We start from the raw sequence: 15,002 nt of genomic DNA on the forward strand, positions 1-15,002 counted from the left end.
CAGTAAAAAACGTAACCCCTTCTGTATTTTGATAACCATGTGAATAAAATGAAAGGCATTGAAAGATTTTGAGTTTGTGCTGTGCACAGCCTATTAATTATTTCCCTTTAGTAAAACTGAGATGTGTTAAGGCTAAATACTCAAAATGTTACCAGTCTGAGAACTGCAAAGAAAGTTTCAAGGAATTTCTATTATCGCTGTTAAAGCATTCATGAGAAGACATTTACAGCAATATAAAATACAACCTGGCAGCTTCTGTTTGGTATTTGCTTACTGAAGTAGATTACCTGAGATGGTTTGAGGAAGAGACTGCTATAATACAGTGTTGGAATTTAGTTGGGGTACCTCTGGAAAAGCAGATTGATTTGACATTCTTGTAATTAAGAACATGTCCTACTGATGGTGAAATAATAGCCACCTTTGAATTTATCCTTATTTATGATCTAGCAACTCCAGGCGTAATATATTAAACTTTGGATTGCTGAAGCCTGGCAGTGTTACAGGTAAATTTGCATAAACTGTACCTGGTGCCTTTTCCTATGTCTAATTTTCAGGTACCAGTAGCTTGAAACATTTTCTTTCATTTTGAGTAGGTGCATAGCTGCGCTTTTTATTTCACTTGGACTTTTACAACATCATGTATTATCTAAGGTTGTGATGCATCATGAATTCTCTTGATTGATCTGTAGGTAACGTTGGTACCTTCAGAGTCAAAGGGGTCACAGTCAAAACAGGTCTTTGTGTAGACAAAAGACAGAGCACTAAGACTGATCCATCCTTGTCCTCATCCTCATCCTCATGACCACCAACCACCATCAGCAGTTCTTGAGGCCCCATATGTACTCATTTAATCCTCATAACAATCTTAGGAGGTACTTGTAGCTTCACAGTTCCTATTTAAAACCGTTGGGGTCAGATGTGTATCAGATTTCAGAATTTTTTGGAGTTTATAAACGTAATCAGGGCAAATGCCACATGTTACAGGAAATCTCCAGTGGGGTCTGGGAAAGCACCTCAAAACACACCCATTTTTTTTTTTCAGGGAAACATATGCGTAGTTACACTATTCATACCGAATAAATGAAAGCCATAAATACTTTCATGTTAATTCAGGTCAGGTATTGCCACTAAATGAATTTGGGTATCATCTTATGAATACATTACTTTTCCTGAGCTTTTTGGTAAATACCAAATAAATAAAGTTAATAACGGATACCAGATTTTCACTCTTATTTTGGAAATACAGAAGAACCATGGTGCTTTCTCTTCTTGCTGTACGGTATTGGAGAAACCCTCCTTTCTATTATCCCCCATGAATTACACTGGCCACTTAGGCTGTAATTATTCTCCAGCTTTCTGTAGATAGTCATTTTTCTGAAAGCTATGTAAGAATCATATTTCACACAGAATGAATGGAATTTAACAAGATGAAATATCACAACTAAAAGCAAAGTTCAAACTGTGCAAGGATTGAAGCACTGTGTCTTAGCTGACCAGCATTTAGTTAGTGGAGTATTCAATGGACTGACAGTGTGAATGGGCCACTATGTGAATATGATCACATAGTGCAAGAGTGCAATATTTAGAATGTGAGTTAGTCAAGTCTCATTGTATCCAGACCTTCTCTGGAGTCTTGTCTTCATTTCCGGATGGCATATTTTAAAGGGATGCAGGCAGTGTGAAGTTGCTTCCAGGTAGATGGATCAGGAGGGTGAAAAGATTTGAAGCCATGTCATATTAGGTACAGGTACAGGGGTTGGGCAGGTTTAGGTGAGTGTTTTGCCAACTTCCAGCAATATTTGAATACAGTACCTGCTCAAATGAGTAATTTTAGCTTACAACTGATGGACAGCCAGCTCTGTGCCACACCCTAAGCTACAAAAAGGTATGGAGACTGCCTTTCTCAGGCTTTGAGTCTAATAGAGGACACAGAAGTGTACACAGCCATTTCCAACCCCACATAATAAGCGGAACAGTAGACACAGGATAGAGGGGCAGCAGAGAGAAACTATGATTTGCTTTTTCTGGGGTGATGGGAGATGGAAAACTAAAGCCTTCAGAGAGAAACTGAATTCTGAGCTGGGTTTTGAAAAGGAATTTTGTTAAAGTGAATGAAGTGAGAAGATTGAGAAAGGACAGAATAGGCTTGTTCAAATAGTTGGAAGGATATGATGTATAGAAAAGATCAAAATTATTCAGTCCCATCTCGAGGCTCAGGGACCAGTTGGGATAGGGTACAGGGAAATGGATTTAGACCCAATTTTAGGAGGAGGCTTTAACAAAGGCTCCAAAGGCTTCTTCCAGAGTTCCCAGACCCTGGGTGTGTTGAAGCACACACAAGTCTACAACAGTGTGGAAGGAGGGGTGTGTCATGCAATGTATAGAGAAACAGTGAGGATGCTTAAGGGCATGGGTTCTAGGATCAGATGTCTAGAAACAGCACTTCTACCTATTCTGTGATCTGGGCTAGAATTGTTGTGAAATTAACATTAAAGTGCTCAGAATAGTACCTGGTACCCAGTAAGTGCCAAATAAGTTGTCGTCTTTGGATGTGTGTGGTTGGTTGATTTACTCTTTGAAGTTCACCTCACCTTGAAAGATTTTGAATTTCTAATTGTGTAACTGTGATAAAATTCCTGTGAATTAAGAAGATGGTAATAAGGAAACTGAAGCAAAAATGAAGTGAGAGTTAACAATTCAGCAGTTGAGGTATGAATAAAAGTCTGGTCTCTTGAACTAGGGCTTATTGCTCTAGTAACTGTCTTGATCTGTCCTTTTGGGGTTTTGGAATCCTTCCACCTACCCTTCTAGGGTATTTTCAAGAGAGGTTGGTACTGCACAGCTCTCTGGAGCCCATGTTTTTCTTTGTCTCATAGATGAAGTGGCCTTGTGAATAGGAATGCCTGTGCAGATACCAGAATTGGAGATGATGGATGAAGATCGGTTAATTGAAGAAGCCATGGACAAATTTGTTAACTGTCATGAACAAACATATGAAGAATTTCTGAGCACTTTCCCTCATCTTTCAAAAGGTAAAATGGAGAATAAACTTTCTGTAGTGGTAGAGATCAAGAATTTTGTTATAACTTTATGTCTTTGCTGTCTTTTCAGAAAGACTATTTTATAAGCATCCGTTCATTCCATTTGTTTGATCAGGTAATTCTCACCAGGGCATTCGCAGCTGATGCACGTAAACACCAACATTTTTATCCAACCAACAGCTGTATTACGGAGACAGAGCCACTGAATTTGAAAACTAAAAAGGATGTGAGAAATCATTTAGTACAGTCCCGTCATTGTATTTTTGAAGAAACACAAGTGCAGAGAGTGGAGATTTTTCAAAACATATTTAAAACGTTTAAGAAATATAACCTAGTACAGGGTAGGGATTCACATATACACATTTGGATTCTGGCATTGCCACTTTCTGGTGTGGGCTGTGGTCATTGAGTAAATGGGTAATAATAATAGTGTCTTAAAGGTTGATGAGGGTTAATTGACATAATCCATGTAAAACTCTTAGCATAAAGCTCAAACCTGTGTTGTGTGTTTCGTAATGTGTTTGGTTGCCAATATCACTGATGAACATAGATGCAAAAATCCTCACCAAAATACAAGCAAATATAATCCAACAGCACATAAAAAAGATTATACATCATGATCAAGTGGGGTTCATCCCAGGGACACAAGGGTGGTTCAACAGACACAAATCAATCAATATAATACATCACATCAACAAGAGAAAGGACAAAAACCACATGATCATCTCAATAGATGCAGAAAAAGCATTGATAAAATTCAACACCCATTTATGATAAAAACTCTCACCAAAGTGGGTATAGAGGGAACATATCTCAACATAATAAAAGCTGTATATGGCAAACCTACATAGTACTCAACAGTGAAAAACTCAAAAGCTTCCCACAAAAATCTGGGACAAGACAAGGCTGCCCACTATTACCACTCCTATTCAACATCGTCTTGAAAGTCCTAGCCACAGCAATCAGGCAAGAGAGAGAAATAAAAGGGATCCAAATTGGGAAAGAAGAGGTAAAAGTGTCACTCTATGCAGATGACATGATACTATATATAGAAAACCCTAAAAGGTCCACACACAAACTACTAGAGCTGATCGAAGAATTCATACAGTATTGTTGTTTTATTGAGCCAGCATTTAAAAGTTGGGATATATTACATAAAAATCTTGATTTGTGGGTTTTTTTTTTTCCTAATTAAGTGAGCAGATCTGTTGCCTCTTATTTCCCTGCTGTCAGTATCAGCTAGAGCTAGGAGCCCTTGCCCTGTGACCTCCCTAATTTGACACACTCTCTGTCTCTGCCACACTCTAAAAACATGTGTGTACCTTGCCTGCTTCCTTCACTTAAGTGGCTCCTGGAGGCACTGAGTTGTGCTTCAGATTGCCACTGTCTTGCTCTCAACCTTAGTCCTTTCTGGGTCATTGATCCACGTTTGGGAGACTGTTGACCTGGCTGCACACTGGACTCAGCTGAGGAGCTTTCAGAGCATCTTAAGACCAGGGCCCAACTGGGGCCTGGGAATTGGGATTTTATAAAACTTCCTCTGGTAATTCTAATGTGTACCCAAGATTGGGAACAGGGAGTTTCATAATCTTTGAGGTCATGACAATCTCAGGATACTCGACTTCATGATTTGAAGCCCTAGTTCACATGTCCTTAACAAATATAAAAGAAGGGCAGTTATACTGAAGGGTAGTGATTCTAACCTGTTTCTTTTATTGTGCAGGGTAGTGGGGATATTGTTATGTGTTTTGTTTGCACTTAAGGGAAATAGAGAATTTAGGAAGTATCTAGTTAATCTGGGGCTGTGAATGATCTATTCTGGTATGATACATGGATCAAATTAATTTTGATAATGGCCAAATCATCTTTTGGTCTGTGATCCTGAGTTTAGGAAGATGTTTGCTTTCTCTGAGCCTAATGATTTAGTTCCTTGTTTTCTGGACCCAAACATGATGGTATGAATGGCTGCCGTAGGGTGTGGAAATAAGGGTAAAACCAGCGGAATTAATGCATTTTGGTATGCCCAGGGCATTTTGATAGCTCAGATTATCTTGGATATTATTTTCAAGGCTGACTTTATTTTTGTACTCTGAAAGAGTAAGAACTTCTCGCAGGGGCTTGGGTATTTTAAGGAGGTTATTACTCTGTTTTTGTTTTTGGGATAGGGAGTCTGTACTGTTTTCAGATTTCTGTATGATCGTTGCATGCCAATAAAGAAACTGTTGCAGATGTGATGACTTCATTTTGAGGTCAGTTTTGGGCCCCAAACTGAGCTGAAATAAATGATGACGCAAGTCACATAAACTGCATCTCCAAGCACACTGTTTTTTTTTCCTTTCAAAATATCCCTAGGCGCCAGTTCACATTATAAACTAATGACCTGAAAAAATTCCTCCTAAAGCACAAAGAGTTGCGAGTGCAAAAATATGTCTTAAATCAGTATGTGTCCTTTTTGCCCCCCTGAAACATTTAAATGCCTTCTGAGAATCCAAGCAGGACTTAGGGTCAGCCTAAGAGTCTAATGATAGTTGACAGAATCAATCAAAGTGAATGTGGTTAATTCTGTTTTAAGGAAGATGTGAAAGCCATTTCTTAGTTTTCTCCTTTCCAGCCCTTCATTTCATAGTGTGTTTGGTTGTCTTGCTGATATGAAGTGGAATCTTTTCTCTGTTAAGGTGGTTATCACCACATATACTTATGTACGTTTTTTTAGAAAGTTTAGTTTCTCAAGTACATTTCCATTTCCACTGATTGACTGTTCTATTTATTTTTATATTAGTTACCTGCCAGAATGCTTATGGGATTCATTTTCTTTCCAAGAGCATTAAAAGGGTCAGTAATCCTATTAAAAATATTTCCCTGGAAAAAATTAAACTATAGCCTTATTGAAGAAATTCACATTACTGCTTCAGACTCTTAGAAACCAGTTGGAAACTTAATATTGTAGCATAATTCTCACTTCAGTACCTTTGTGTTGAACGTGTTTTGCAGTTGTTTTTTTTAAGTAGCTTTGGTTTTTAAAATCACGGTGTATATTTGATGATAAATCCAATGTTTCATCAAAATGTTTAAAGAGCATATTAATTATTAGTTTTAAACAGACAGTTATAATTGAATTCTCAATAGTATCTTCATTCAAGAAAATTAAGACCAAGTTGTAAGACTTGTATTAGAAAATCAGCATGCAGATTTTGGTTTTATTCATTATTGGTGAAGACATTATTGTATTTTTGACATTATTGTGGGTAAAGATAAGAGGCTGACTTTCAATCTTTGGTATTTCAGTTTCTTTGTGAATATGATTAATTTATAGGCCTTTTTAGAATATCTGCCTAAAGGAAGTAAATGCCTCTTCCTTCGTGTCTCATATTTCTGTCTTTTTTTTTAGGTTACAAAAGCACAGATGTAAATACGTCTATCTGGTTTTCTGTGAATGCGTTCATTCATTTATTCATTCAGTAATTCACTGAGTGTCTTGTTATGGTCAGACTTTCTTGTTTTAGATGCTGAGGGTTCAAGAATAATTAAGATATGGTTTATGTTCTCAAGTACTCTAGTCTCTCTCTCACATACCTTCCCCCCCCCCCACCATTATTGTTCTGATTTTGTGCTTTAGGCTAAATGATTAATTTCCATTAAGGCTGCCTAACTTCTGCTTAAAATAGTTTGGAAATTGAACTGAAGCTACTGTAATTTCATGATTAACTCTTAAATAAGGCTTTGTTTTTCATTCTCTCGTTTTGTTCTTAAAATACCTAGGATCCAGTTTCCCAAGGGACTCTGCCCGCGTCTGTACCACCAGTAACAACAGCTCTCTCTCTTTCTTCCCTGCCATGCTTGTTGTCTGCCTTGGCCTATTTTCGTGTGTCTGGATCAAAGATTTTGTTTCTGATTTTGATCTGTAATTTCGCTCCTCGTTTTCTTTATGCCATTCTCATTTCACTTGCAATACGTTGTGCTTTTAGCATTTTATTCTTTCAACATACCTTTGAAAAAACAGTTCCTGTCAATTCAACCTCCCTTTCTCCCTTCATACTTGTTAATATTAGAATTAAATCCCCCCTTAGGTAGAACATTGTATATCTGAATGTTCTGGACAAATGGCCATGCCTGTGACTTAATGATCTGGTGGTGGTCTGGTCTTTGTCCCAAAGTCTTAGTTTCGAAACCTCTAAAGAGGTTTCAGTTTTTCTTAGGTTTTAATAATCTTAGTAATCGTGAGAGAGTTTGATCTCCTCATTGATAAGCAGCTAACATTTATTAAGTAATAGGTATTATGTTTAGCACTTTACCTGGATCATCTTAATTAATCTTTATGATAACCTAGTGAATTCCTTTTTTACATTTTAATTTTTATATTTATTATTCTCAACTTACAGATGAGGAAACCAAGGCTTAAGTTTAAATAACTTGCTATTATGGACTAAATTGTGTCCCTTCAGAATTTATCTGTTGTGGCCCCAACCCACAAAGCAACTGTATTTGGAGTCAGGGCCTTTTGGGAGGTAATGAAGATTAAATGAGGTCATGAGGGTGGGGTCCTAACTCAGTGTGACTGGTGTCCTCATGAGAAGAAAGAGACACACGGGGGATACACGCACACAGAGGAAAGACCACGGAGGCCATGGCAAGAAGGCAGCCAGAGGGAAGAGGTCTCAGGAGAAACCAAACCTGCCAACACCTTGCTTCATCCCTGACTTCTAGCTTCCAGGAGTGTGAGAAAATAAATCTGTGTTGTTGCAGCCACTCAGCTTGTGGCGTTTTGTTATGGCAGCCCTAACAGACTTGCCCAAGGTCATGTAACTACTTAGTGACAGAACTGGATTGTGGGCCTAGTCACCGTGACTGCAAATCCCACACCCTGAACCATTTTGCTTTTCTGCCTTCCTTACAGCATCGGGCAGGTCTGGAGATCTGGGAGTCACTGGCACATGGATAATACAAGCCTTAGGAATGGGTGTGCCACCTCCAAATGTAGTTCTTCTGCCTTCTCCAGACTGTGAGCTGCATGAAGGCTGGTGGCTTGTGGGTTTGTGGGTTTTTTCCACCATTGTTATTCTAGTGTCTAAAGCAATGCCTGGTAATGTAGACTAAGTAGACGGTTAACACATATTTGTTGAATAAATGAAACAAAGAGAAGATAAGAGCACACAGACCAGCAGAAATAGAGACCAACCCCAAAGAGGAATCCATGTTTAGTGGATAAGCACAGCAAGAAGAGCCCACGTGATGCCCCAAGTTTGGACTTGATATACTAGCTAATTGGGAGCCACAGTAGAATTTCAGCACATGCACGCATGTGCACACACACACACACACACACACACACGCACACACACTGCAAGTGATTTTGAAAGGTAGAGGCGAAGAAGAAGAGAAGCAACTAGAGTCAGGGAGACTGGCTGGGAGGCCAGGCAGAAATACATATATGGTGGTATGGTCTCCAGTGGGGCAGTGGAGGAACAAGTGGAAAAGAAACAGGGCCAATGGGACACTGCAGTGTAAGTGAGGGATTGACAGCACTTGGTAACAGGTGACTGGCAGAGGATTAGGGAGAAAGATGAGTCACAAGTCTCTTGCCTGGGAGAGGCCCACCGAGGCCGAGTGACTTGTTCAGATCTCTCGTTTGAGGAGCCTTTTGTTTTTTTCCTTATTGAGCGTATGTTCTGTGAAGAGCTTAGAATCTTGGGTTGGGATTTGGTTTACACTTCTGGACTGATAAATTTTGAGTTGTCAGTTCAGCCAAAGGAATAACACCACTCACACATGACAACTTCTAAAATATATAATTAAAAGTGAAACCAGTGACAGCACATAAAACAACACGCTTCGGAAGTTGACATATCATTTTGGTCCCCAAAGCTATCTTAAATGTGAATGTTAGAATGCATCTTTAAACTTGCACGGGGGACAAAGAGTTTTTTCCCCATCTGAGGAAGGAATTTAAAAATCTTTAGAAAAATACCGCAGAGAAAAATATAGAAAGCAGCTGGCCTTCTTACCAATTTCAGAGCAGGAAAGGAATTTCAGTCGAGCATAAAGACAGCCTTCTCTCATAACAGAAAACACAACAGCAAAAAAGAATCCTTGCTGTGTGGCCTTTTGCAGTTGTTTTTTGTTGAGTGTTAGATGGAGACCAGCAGGCTAGCATTGTTTTGATACCCTTGCAACTGGCAGATTGCCCGCCCGCGGAAGTTGGAAACGAACTGACCAGCTCTGTGCTTCCAGGTGGCACTTAAGCTGCATTTTCTGCGTTGTTGTTATCAGTCATTTAATTCCCTACTGAATATTGAGTGGTGTTTTTAGTTCACACGCCATTTGCAGCTTCTTTCTGTTTCCTTTTTTACGTTACCCCCATTGAGAAAAAAAAGGCAACTCGGGAAGCACTTTTGCAAATGTGAGTTTAACAGTAAAGTGCACTATTGAAAATAACACAGCAAGTAGCAGTAAACTTGCTTTAACTTAAGACGTAGGCCCCTGGGATGTTAACTTCAAGAGAAATTTGTAGAAGGCGTCATATGAGGACTTGCTAATAAAAGTAACTAGGCGATGAAGAAAAGCCCCAGCTTAATTAATCTGACATCCCAAGAGAGAGAATAAAGAAGCAGTAATATTGATTGATTGATTGATTGATTGGGGGGCGTATTGCTAAAAAGAATAAAAGGAGAAGGAAAAAAGTTCACAGTTTTATACTGATCATAAATTTAGTAGCTATCTAAATGTGACTTCTTTATCACTACATAACATCAAATATCACATAGAACACTGAGGGAGGGAAAAAAGTATTGAATGAAGTGAACTAATTTATAGCAGAGTTCTATGGAAGAATCAGCCTCAGTGGTTTAACCTGTTCTTTCTCTTTGGGGGAACATCTGCAAACTGTAATTAAGCCATTTTCATTTGTTTCTCTATTTCTTTTGTCATCACTAAATCACTGCACTTAGGGGACACATTGACAAATTATGAAACACAGAAAACCGCTGGTTCAGTTGCAGAAGGAATTCCCCCTCCTCAAATTATGATGGATTTTTGAGCTGATCGAGCCATTTTGTTTTAGATGTGCTAGCATAAATCTTTAGCTGCAGTTGTTACAATTCGTATTTATTCTACTCATGAATATCTGGGCCATAAAGAGTCATTTGTTTTCTGTGTCTGCTGTGTTTTAGGTGTAATTGGATAAGGAAAGAAAATGTATTTAAGTATTTACAACATTTTGAATTATAATCATTAAATTAATTTTCCACAGTTTTTAATGCTTAGTATTTTGTTACAATAAATATTTTTCTAGTATGTTTTCTCAGTAAAGTAAGATATTATGAGAAGTTTTTAAATTAGGTTTATGTCCAAATAAATGAATCATTTTATTTCTCTCTTTATAGCTTCTCAACACACACATATTTGTTATATAGTATATTTTATATGTATATATAAATTAGAGAGGTGAACTTTCTTTGGCAAATGGAATTTTGAACTTTTACAAAACCCCAGCAAAGAATTACTCATAGCCAAAGAAACTTTCAGGTTGATCACTATCAACCTTTAAGTAGCCAATTTAAACAATATGAAGAGCATGCACATTTGTTTTGTATGCATTCCTCTTTAACGTGTGACATTATTTATACTCGTTGTTGTCAATGTGTTGTTATACTTAATGGAAAGAGTTAATTACTAGACTTAGGTGGTCATAAAACTGTGTCCTCTGATTCAGTGAATGGGCACGTATTCACATCTGGATGGTTTTAGCAAAATGTTCTTTCAGCCATGGAACAATAATATTTTCTTTGAAATGGTCAGCTAAACCCAAAGGGATACAAACAGGAAACTATGTTAACCAAACTTGTATCTTCCTTGTATGAAAATCAAACCACAGTCTGTCTAGTATGAGATTTGTGTGTGTGTGTTTTCCTTCCTATCTGGCTTCGTTCCAGGTGGGATGGAGTGACGTGACTCCAGGTGGCTCACTCTTCTCGCAGCCCCTCAAGCACAGCGAGGACCATTATTCCATGTTCACATGCTTTCCAGACTTAGCCTGCTGTTGCGGTAGTGTTTGTAGTGTGCGAATCGCTTGTTTTAAAAAAGGGACTATGAATCAAGTACCACTTTCTCTTGTTTTCCACCTTCTCCAAATTATGCTTCGTGTGACTTGTAGCCAGTCATCTAGTCCTGGGTATTGTAGTGTCAATCCAGTTCTTCTTGCTCACGTTGAGGTCGTTCCTGCTGTAATTCAGGCATTGAACTAGAATCTGGGAATGCACAATGAACGATGTGTTGTTCTTGTTTATTTCTGCGTGCTGGGTGTCCCACACGCTCCAGACGTGTGAAGGCACAGAGCGGTCTCTGTGCTTGTTCATCGTACAGTTACAGGTTGTCAGGAAGGCCTGTGCTAAGTACCCTTTACACAGTGCTGATAAAACAGTATCCAGAACAGCGCCTTTGGTCTTGGGGGGGTCTCAATTTTAGACTGAATAAACACTACATGAGTTAAGAAAAGAGCAGTAAGAATGATTAGAAAAGTGAATTTTTAGACTTTTTCTTGTTTTACTTCAAAGCTTGTTTTCTATTCAAAGGGTGTCGTAGAAGTACTCTGGAAAAATGGAGGGCGTGTGAAAGACATGTATAATTTAAGTCTGTTCTTGCATTGCTCTCAGACGCCAAAGTCCGAGTCCTATATTATTACAAATTTGTGCAGAAGAGGTTATTCTGTCTCATAAAGTTTGAAAACTCCTAAGAAGCATTTATTTATAAAGGGGGAAGAAAAAAAAAAAGACTCCAACTTTCTCCAACCTATGTGGGCAAAAGACGTTGTCTTAAGTAGATACGTCCTTGTGTAGCAGGCAGCCAGGCATGATCTGAGGGCGCAGAGAAGTTACTTAGGTTGGTGGGATTTAGTTTTATGAAGAATTTGGCATATTGCCCTTAGATTTCTTATGTTGTTGTGGGCAGGGCCAGTGTGATGGAAACAATGCTGTTCTAGCCTTGAAGTCAGAAGACCTGGTCCAGGCATTTATTAATTCTTTGAGACTGCAGACCTGCCACTGACTTTCTCTGAATCTGTAAATCAGAGGTACTTCTGTCTGCTTGGTGTGTCTTATATGGTTATGGTGAGAATCAGATAAAATATACATGAAGGTACTTGGTAGGTTTTAAAGATTTACTCAAGTGCGATGTTTTATGACTATGGGGACTATTTATGATTTAAAAGAGGAACATCAAGGTTAAATATTAAAGAAATCTTGATTATACAATATAAAAAATGTAAAATACTGTCCACAGTGTTAGTCATCCATACTCTAATCCTTGATGTCATTAAAACCAACTATGTGTGGTAGGTATTGTGTAGCATCTGTGTGCAGTGTGTATTGTACAGTGTAAGACTATACAATGCAGGGAGTAATCCTACACTGGCCTCTGGTGGATGGACTAAATAGTATGTCTACACATAACCTTCAGGCAAAGGTGTTAATGTGCTTTGACAAAGATAAAATATCAGAAACTTCTTTTTAATTTTAAATTTTTAGATTCTACTCCATGGATCTTTGCTTGGGACTCCTACCTTAAGTATATGTAAAGATCAGCTAGGGAGATGCTTATTAAAATGCAGGTTCCCAGGGAAATAATCCCCAAACTCTGATTTAGTAGTTCTAGTAAGCAGCCCGGGAGCCTTGACCTTGAGACCAGTTTTGAGAGACACACCCTAACCGAGATTAAGGAAGGGTATAGGAAGATGGATGAATTCCTCAAAATTCTATGCTTTTCTATATACTGCATTTCTCTAGAAATAAATTCCATAGCTTTCATGAAATAGTCCATACTTTTCACCCAAAGGGTAAGAACAATTATTTTAGTTTAAATATAACTTTTTGTATCATTTCACCATTTTATATTATCAAAGGTGCTTTGACAGTGAAAAAGCATGACAGGTTCTAGGAATAATTTTACTGTGATCTTGCTAATCTCTGATACAGAGGCTAGGATATAATAGCTTACAGAATTTTAGGGTGGGCTTCAGTTCACTGTATATCTCAAGTCTGAAGGATTATAGCACATGTGTTTATAAACCAAAGTTACCCAATCACAGGGAAGTATATCTACTTCTATTCTTGCCAGAAGAACTGCCATTAGCAAGTACAGAGGGAAGAGACTTGGGAGACCACCTGGGCTATGAAGGCATCTTACTGCATGTACTGCTAGGAAATGACCCTCCAATAATTTTATATTATTATATATTTTATATAATTTGCATTATATGTAATATATATTATATATATGCTATATAATTCATACATGAAGGTACTTGGTAAGTTTAAAAAATTTACTGAAGCATAAAGTTTTATGATTAGGGTAACTATGATTTAAAAGAGGGACCACATGGGAATGTAGTTTGGTGCAGCCAGTATGGAAAATAGTATGGAGATTCCTCAGAAAACTAAAAATAGACTTACCATATGATCCAGCAATCCCACTCCTGGACATATATCCGGAGGGTACTCTAATTTGAAAAGATACATGCACTCCAGTGTTCATAACAGCACTATTTACAATAGCCAAGACATGAAAACAACATAAATGTCCATTGACAAATGACTGGATAAAGAAGTTGTGGTATATTTGTACAATGGAATACTACTCAGCCATAAAAATAATAAAATAATGCCATTTGCAGCAACATGGAGATTGTCATTCAAAGTGAAGTAAGCCAGAAAGAGAAAGAAAAATACCATATAATATCACTTATATGTGGCATCTAAGAAAAAGACACAAATGAGCTTATTTACAAAACAGAAGCAGACTTGCAGACATAGGAAACAAACTGATGGTTACCAGAGGGGGAAGGGGGTGGGGAAGGATAAACTGACAGTTCAGAACTTGTAGATACTAACTACATATATAAAATAGATAAACAACAAGGTTCTACTGTATAGTACAGGGAACTATATTCAATATCTTATAGTAACCTATAATGAAAAGGAATATGAAAATGAACATATGTGTGTATATGTATGACTGAAACATCATGCTGTACACCAGAAATTGATGCAGCATTGTAAACTGACTATACTTGTTTAAAAAAAATGGAAAAAAAAGAGGGGCCTCAAAGTTAAATATTAAATGAATCTTGAGTCCCAAACATAAAAATATAAATGTAAAATATTATATATATATGTATTTTTTTCTTCAGTATTTCTAAGAATGACTTCTTAAAAAGAAAGATTTATGTAGGTATTTTCCTTAGATTGAGGGTCAGAAGGAAATGCGTTTACCTCTCCAAATAAATGTTTAATTTTTTTGTTCATGATGGGAAAGTTAGAAAATACAGAGTGGCACCAACACGCATACATATACACACACAACAAAACAAAAACTGTACTCTTTCTTAGCAATAAAGTGTTTAGCTACTCTGGGGCCACTCAAAATGAAGATTATGTTTCCCGTTCTCCCTTGCAGTTGGGTATAACCATCTGACTAAGTAGGTGCCAATAAGAAGTAAGAGAAACTGACATGTGAAACTTCTGACTCATGGCCTTAAGAAACATGCCCTGGACTTTTTATTCTTCTTCCCCTGGCTAGAAATGGGCGATCATGGGAGTAACTCCTTAGACCCAGAGGTGGAAGCCATGTGCTGAGGGTTGCAGAGCACCCTACCAGCTTGGATCCCTGGGTTGTCTCATAGGGCAGAGCCTGCCCACCTGCTCTAACCTGTTGCTTAAGAGAGAAATAAAATTCTTGTTTCAGCTGCTCTATTTTGGTGCCTCCTTGATGTAGTAGCTTAAACCAAGCCTTCCCTAGTAACAGTGGGGAAAAGACAGACTGGCTTTCTCCTTCTCTTTCTTCATTCTCTTGCTGGGAGCAAGGGTGTGGTAGTGCATCATCCTGGACCATGTGGAGAAGGGTGGTACCTTAGGAATGGCAGAGCAGAAAGATGGAGGTGGGTTCTAGGATGACTTTGTGGAGCAGAACAAC

General features: G+C 38.1%; 1 protein-coding gene across 3 annotated transcripts in view; it reads left to right on the forward strand.

Moving 5' to 3' along the window:
* The window catches only part of IFTAP (intraflagellar transport associated protein), a 58,810-nt gene that overhangs the window by 15,503 nt on the left and 28,305 nt on the right, over positions 1–15,002 (forward strand). For all 3 annotated transcript variants that reach the window (XM_014568093.2, XM_006195146.3, XM_032488482.1), the window contains one exon: positions 2,877–3,032. In XM_014568093.2, coding sequence (XP_014423579.2) covers positions 2,900–3,032 — 133 coding nt within the window. In that variant the 5' untranslated portion in view covers positions 2,877–2,899. The remainder of the gene's footprint in view (positions 1–2,876; positions 3,033–15,002) is intronic.

Source organism: Camelus ferus, chromosome 10, assembly GCF_009834535.1.
Source record: "Camelus ferus isolate YT-003-E chromosome 10, BCGSAC_Cfer_1.0, whole genome shotgun sequence".
Taxonomy (NCBI): domain Eukaryota; kingdom Metazoa; phylum Chordata; class Mammalia; order Artiodactyla; family Camelidae; genus Camelus; species Camelus ferus.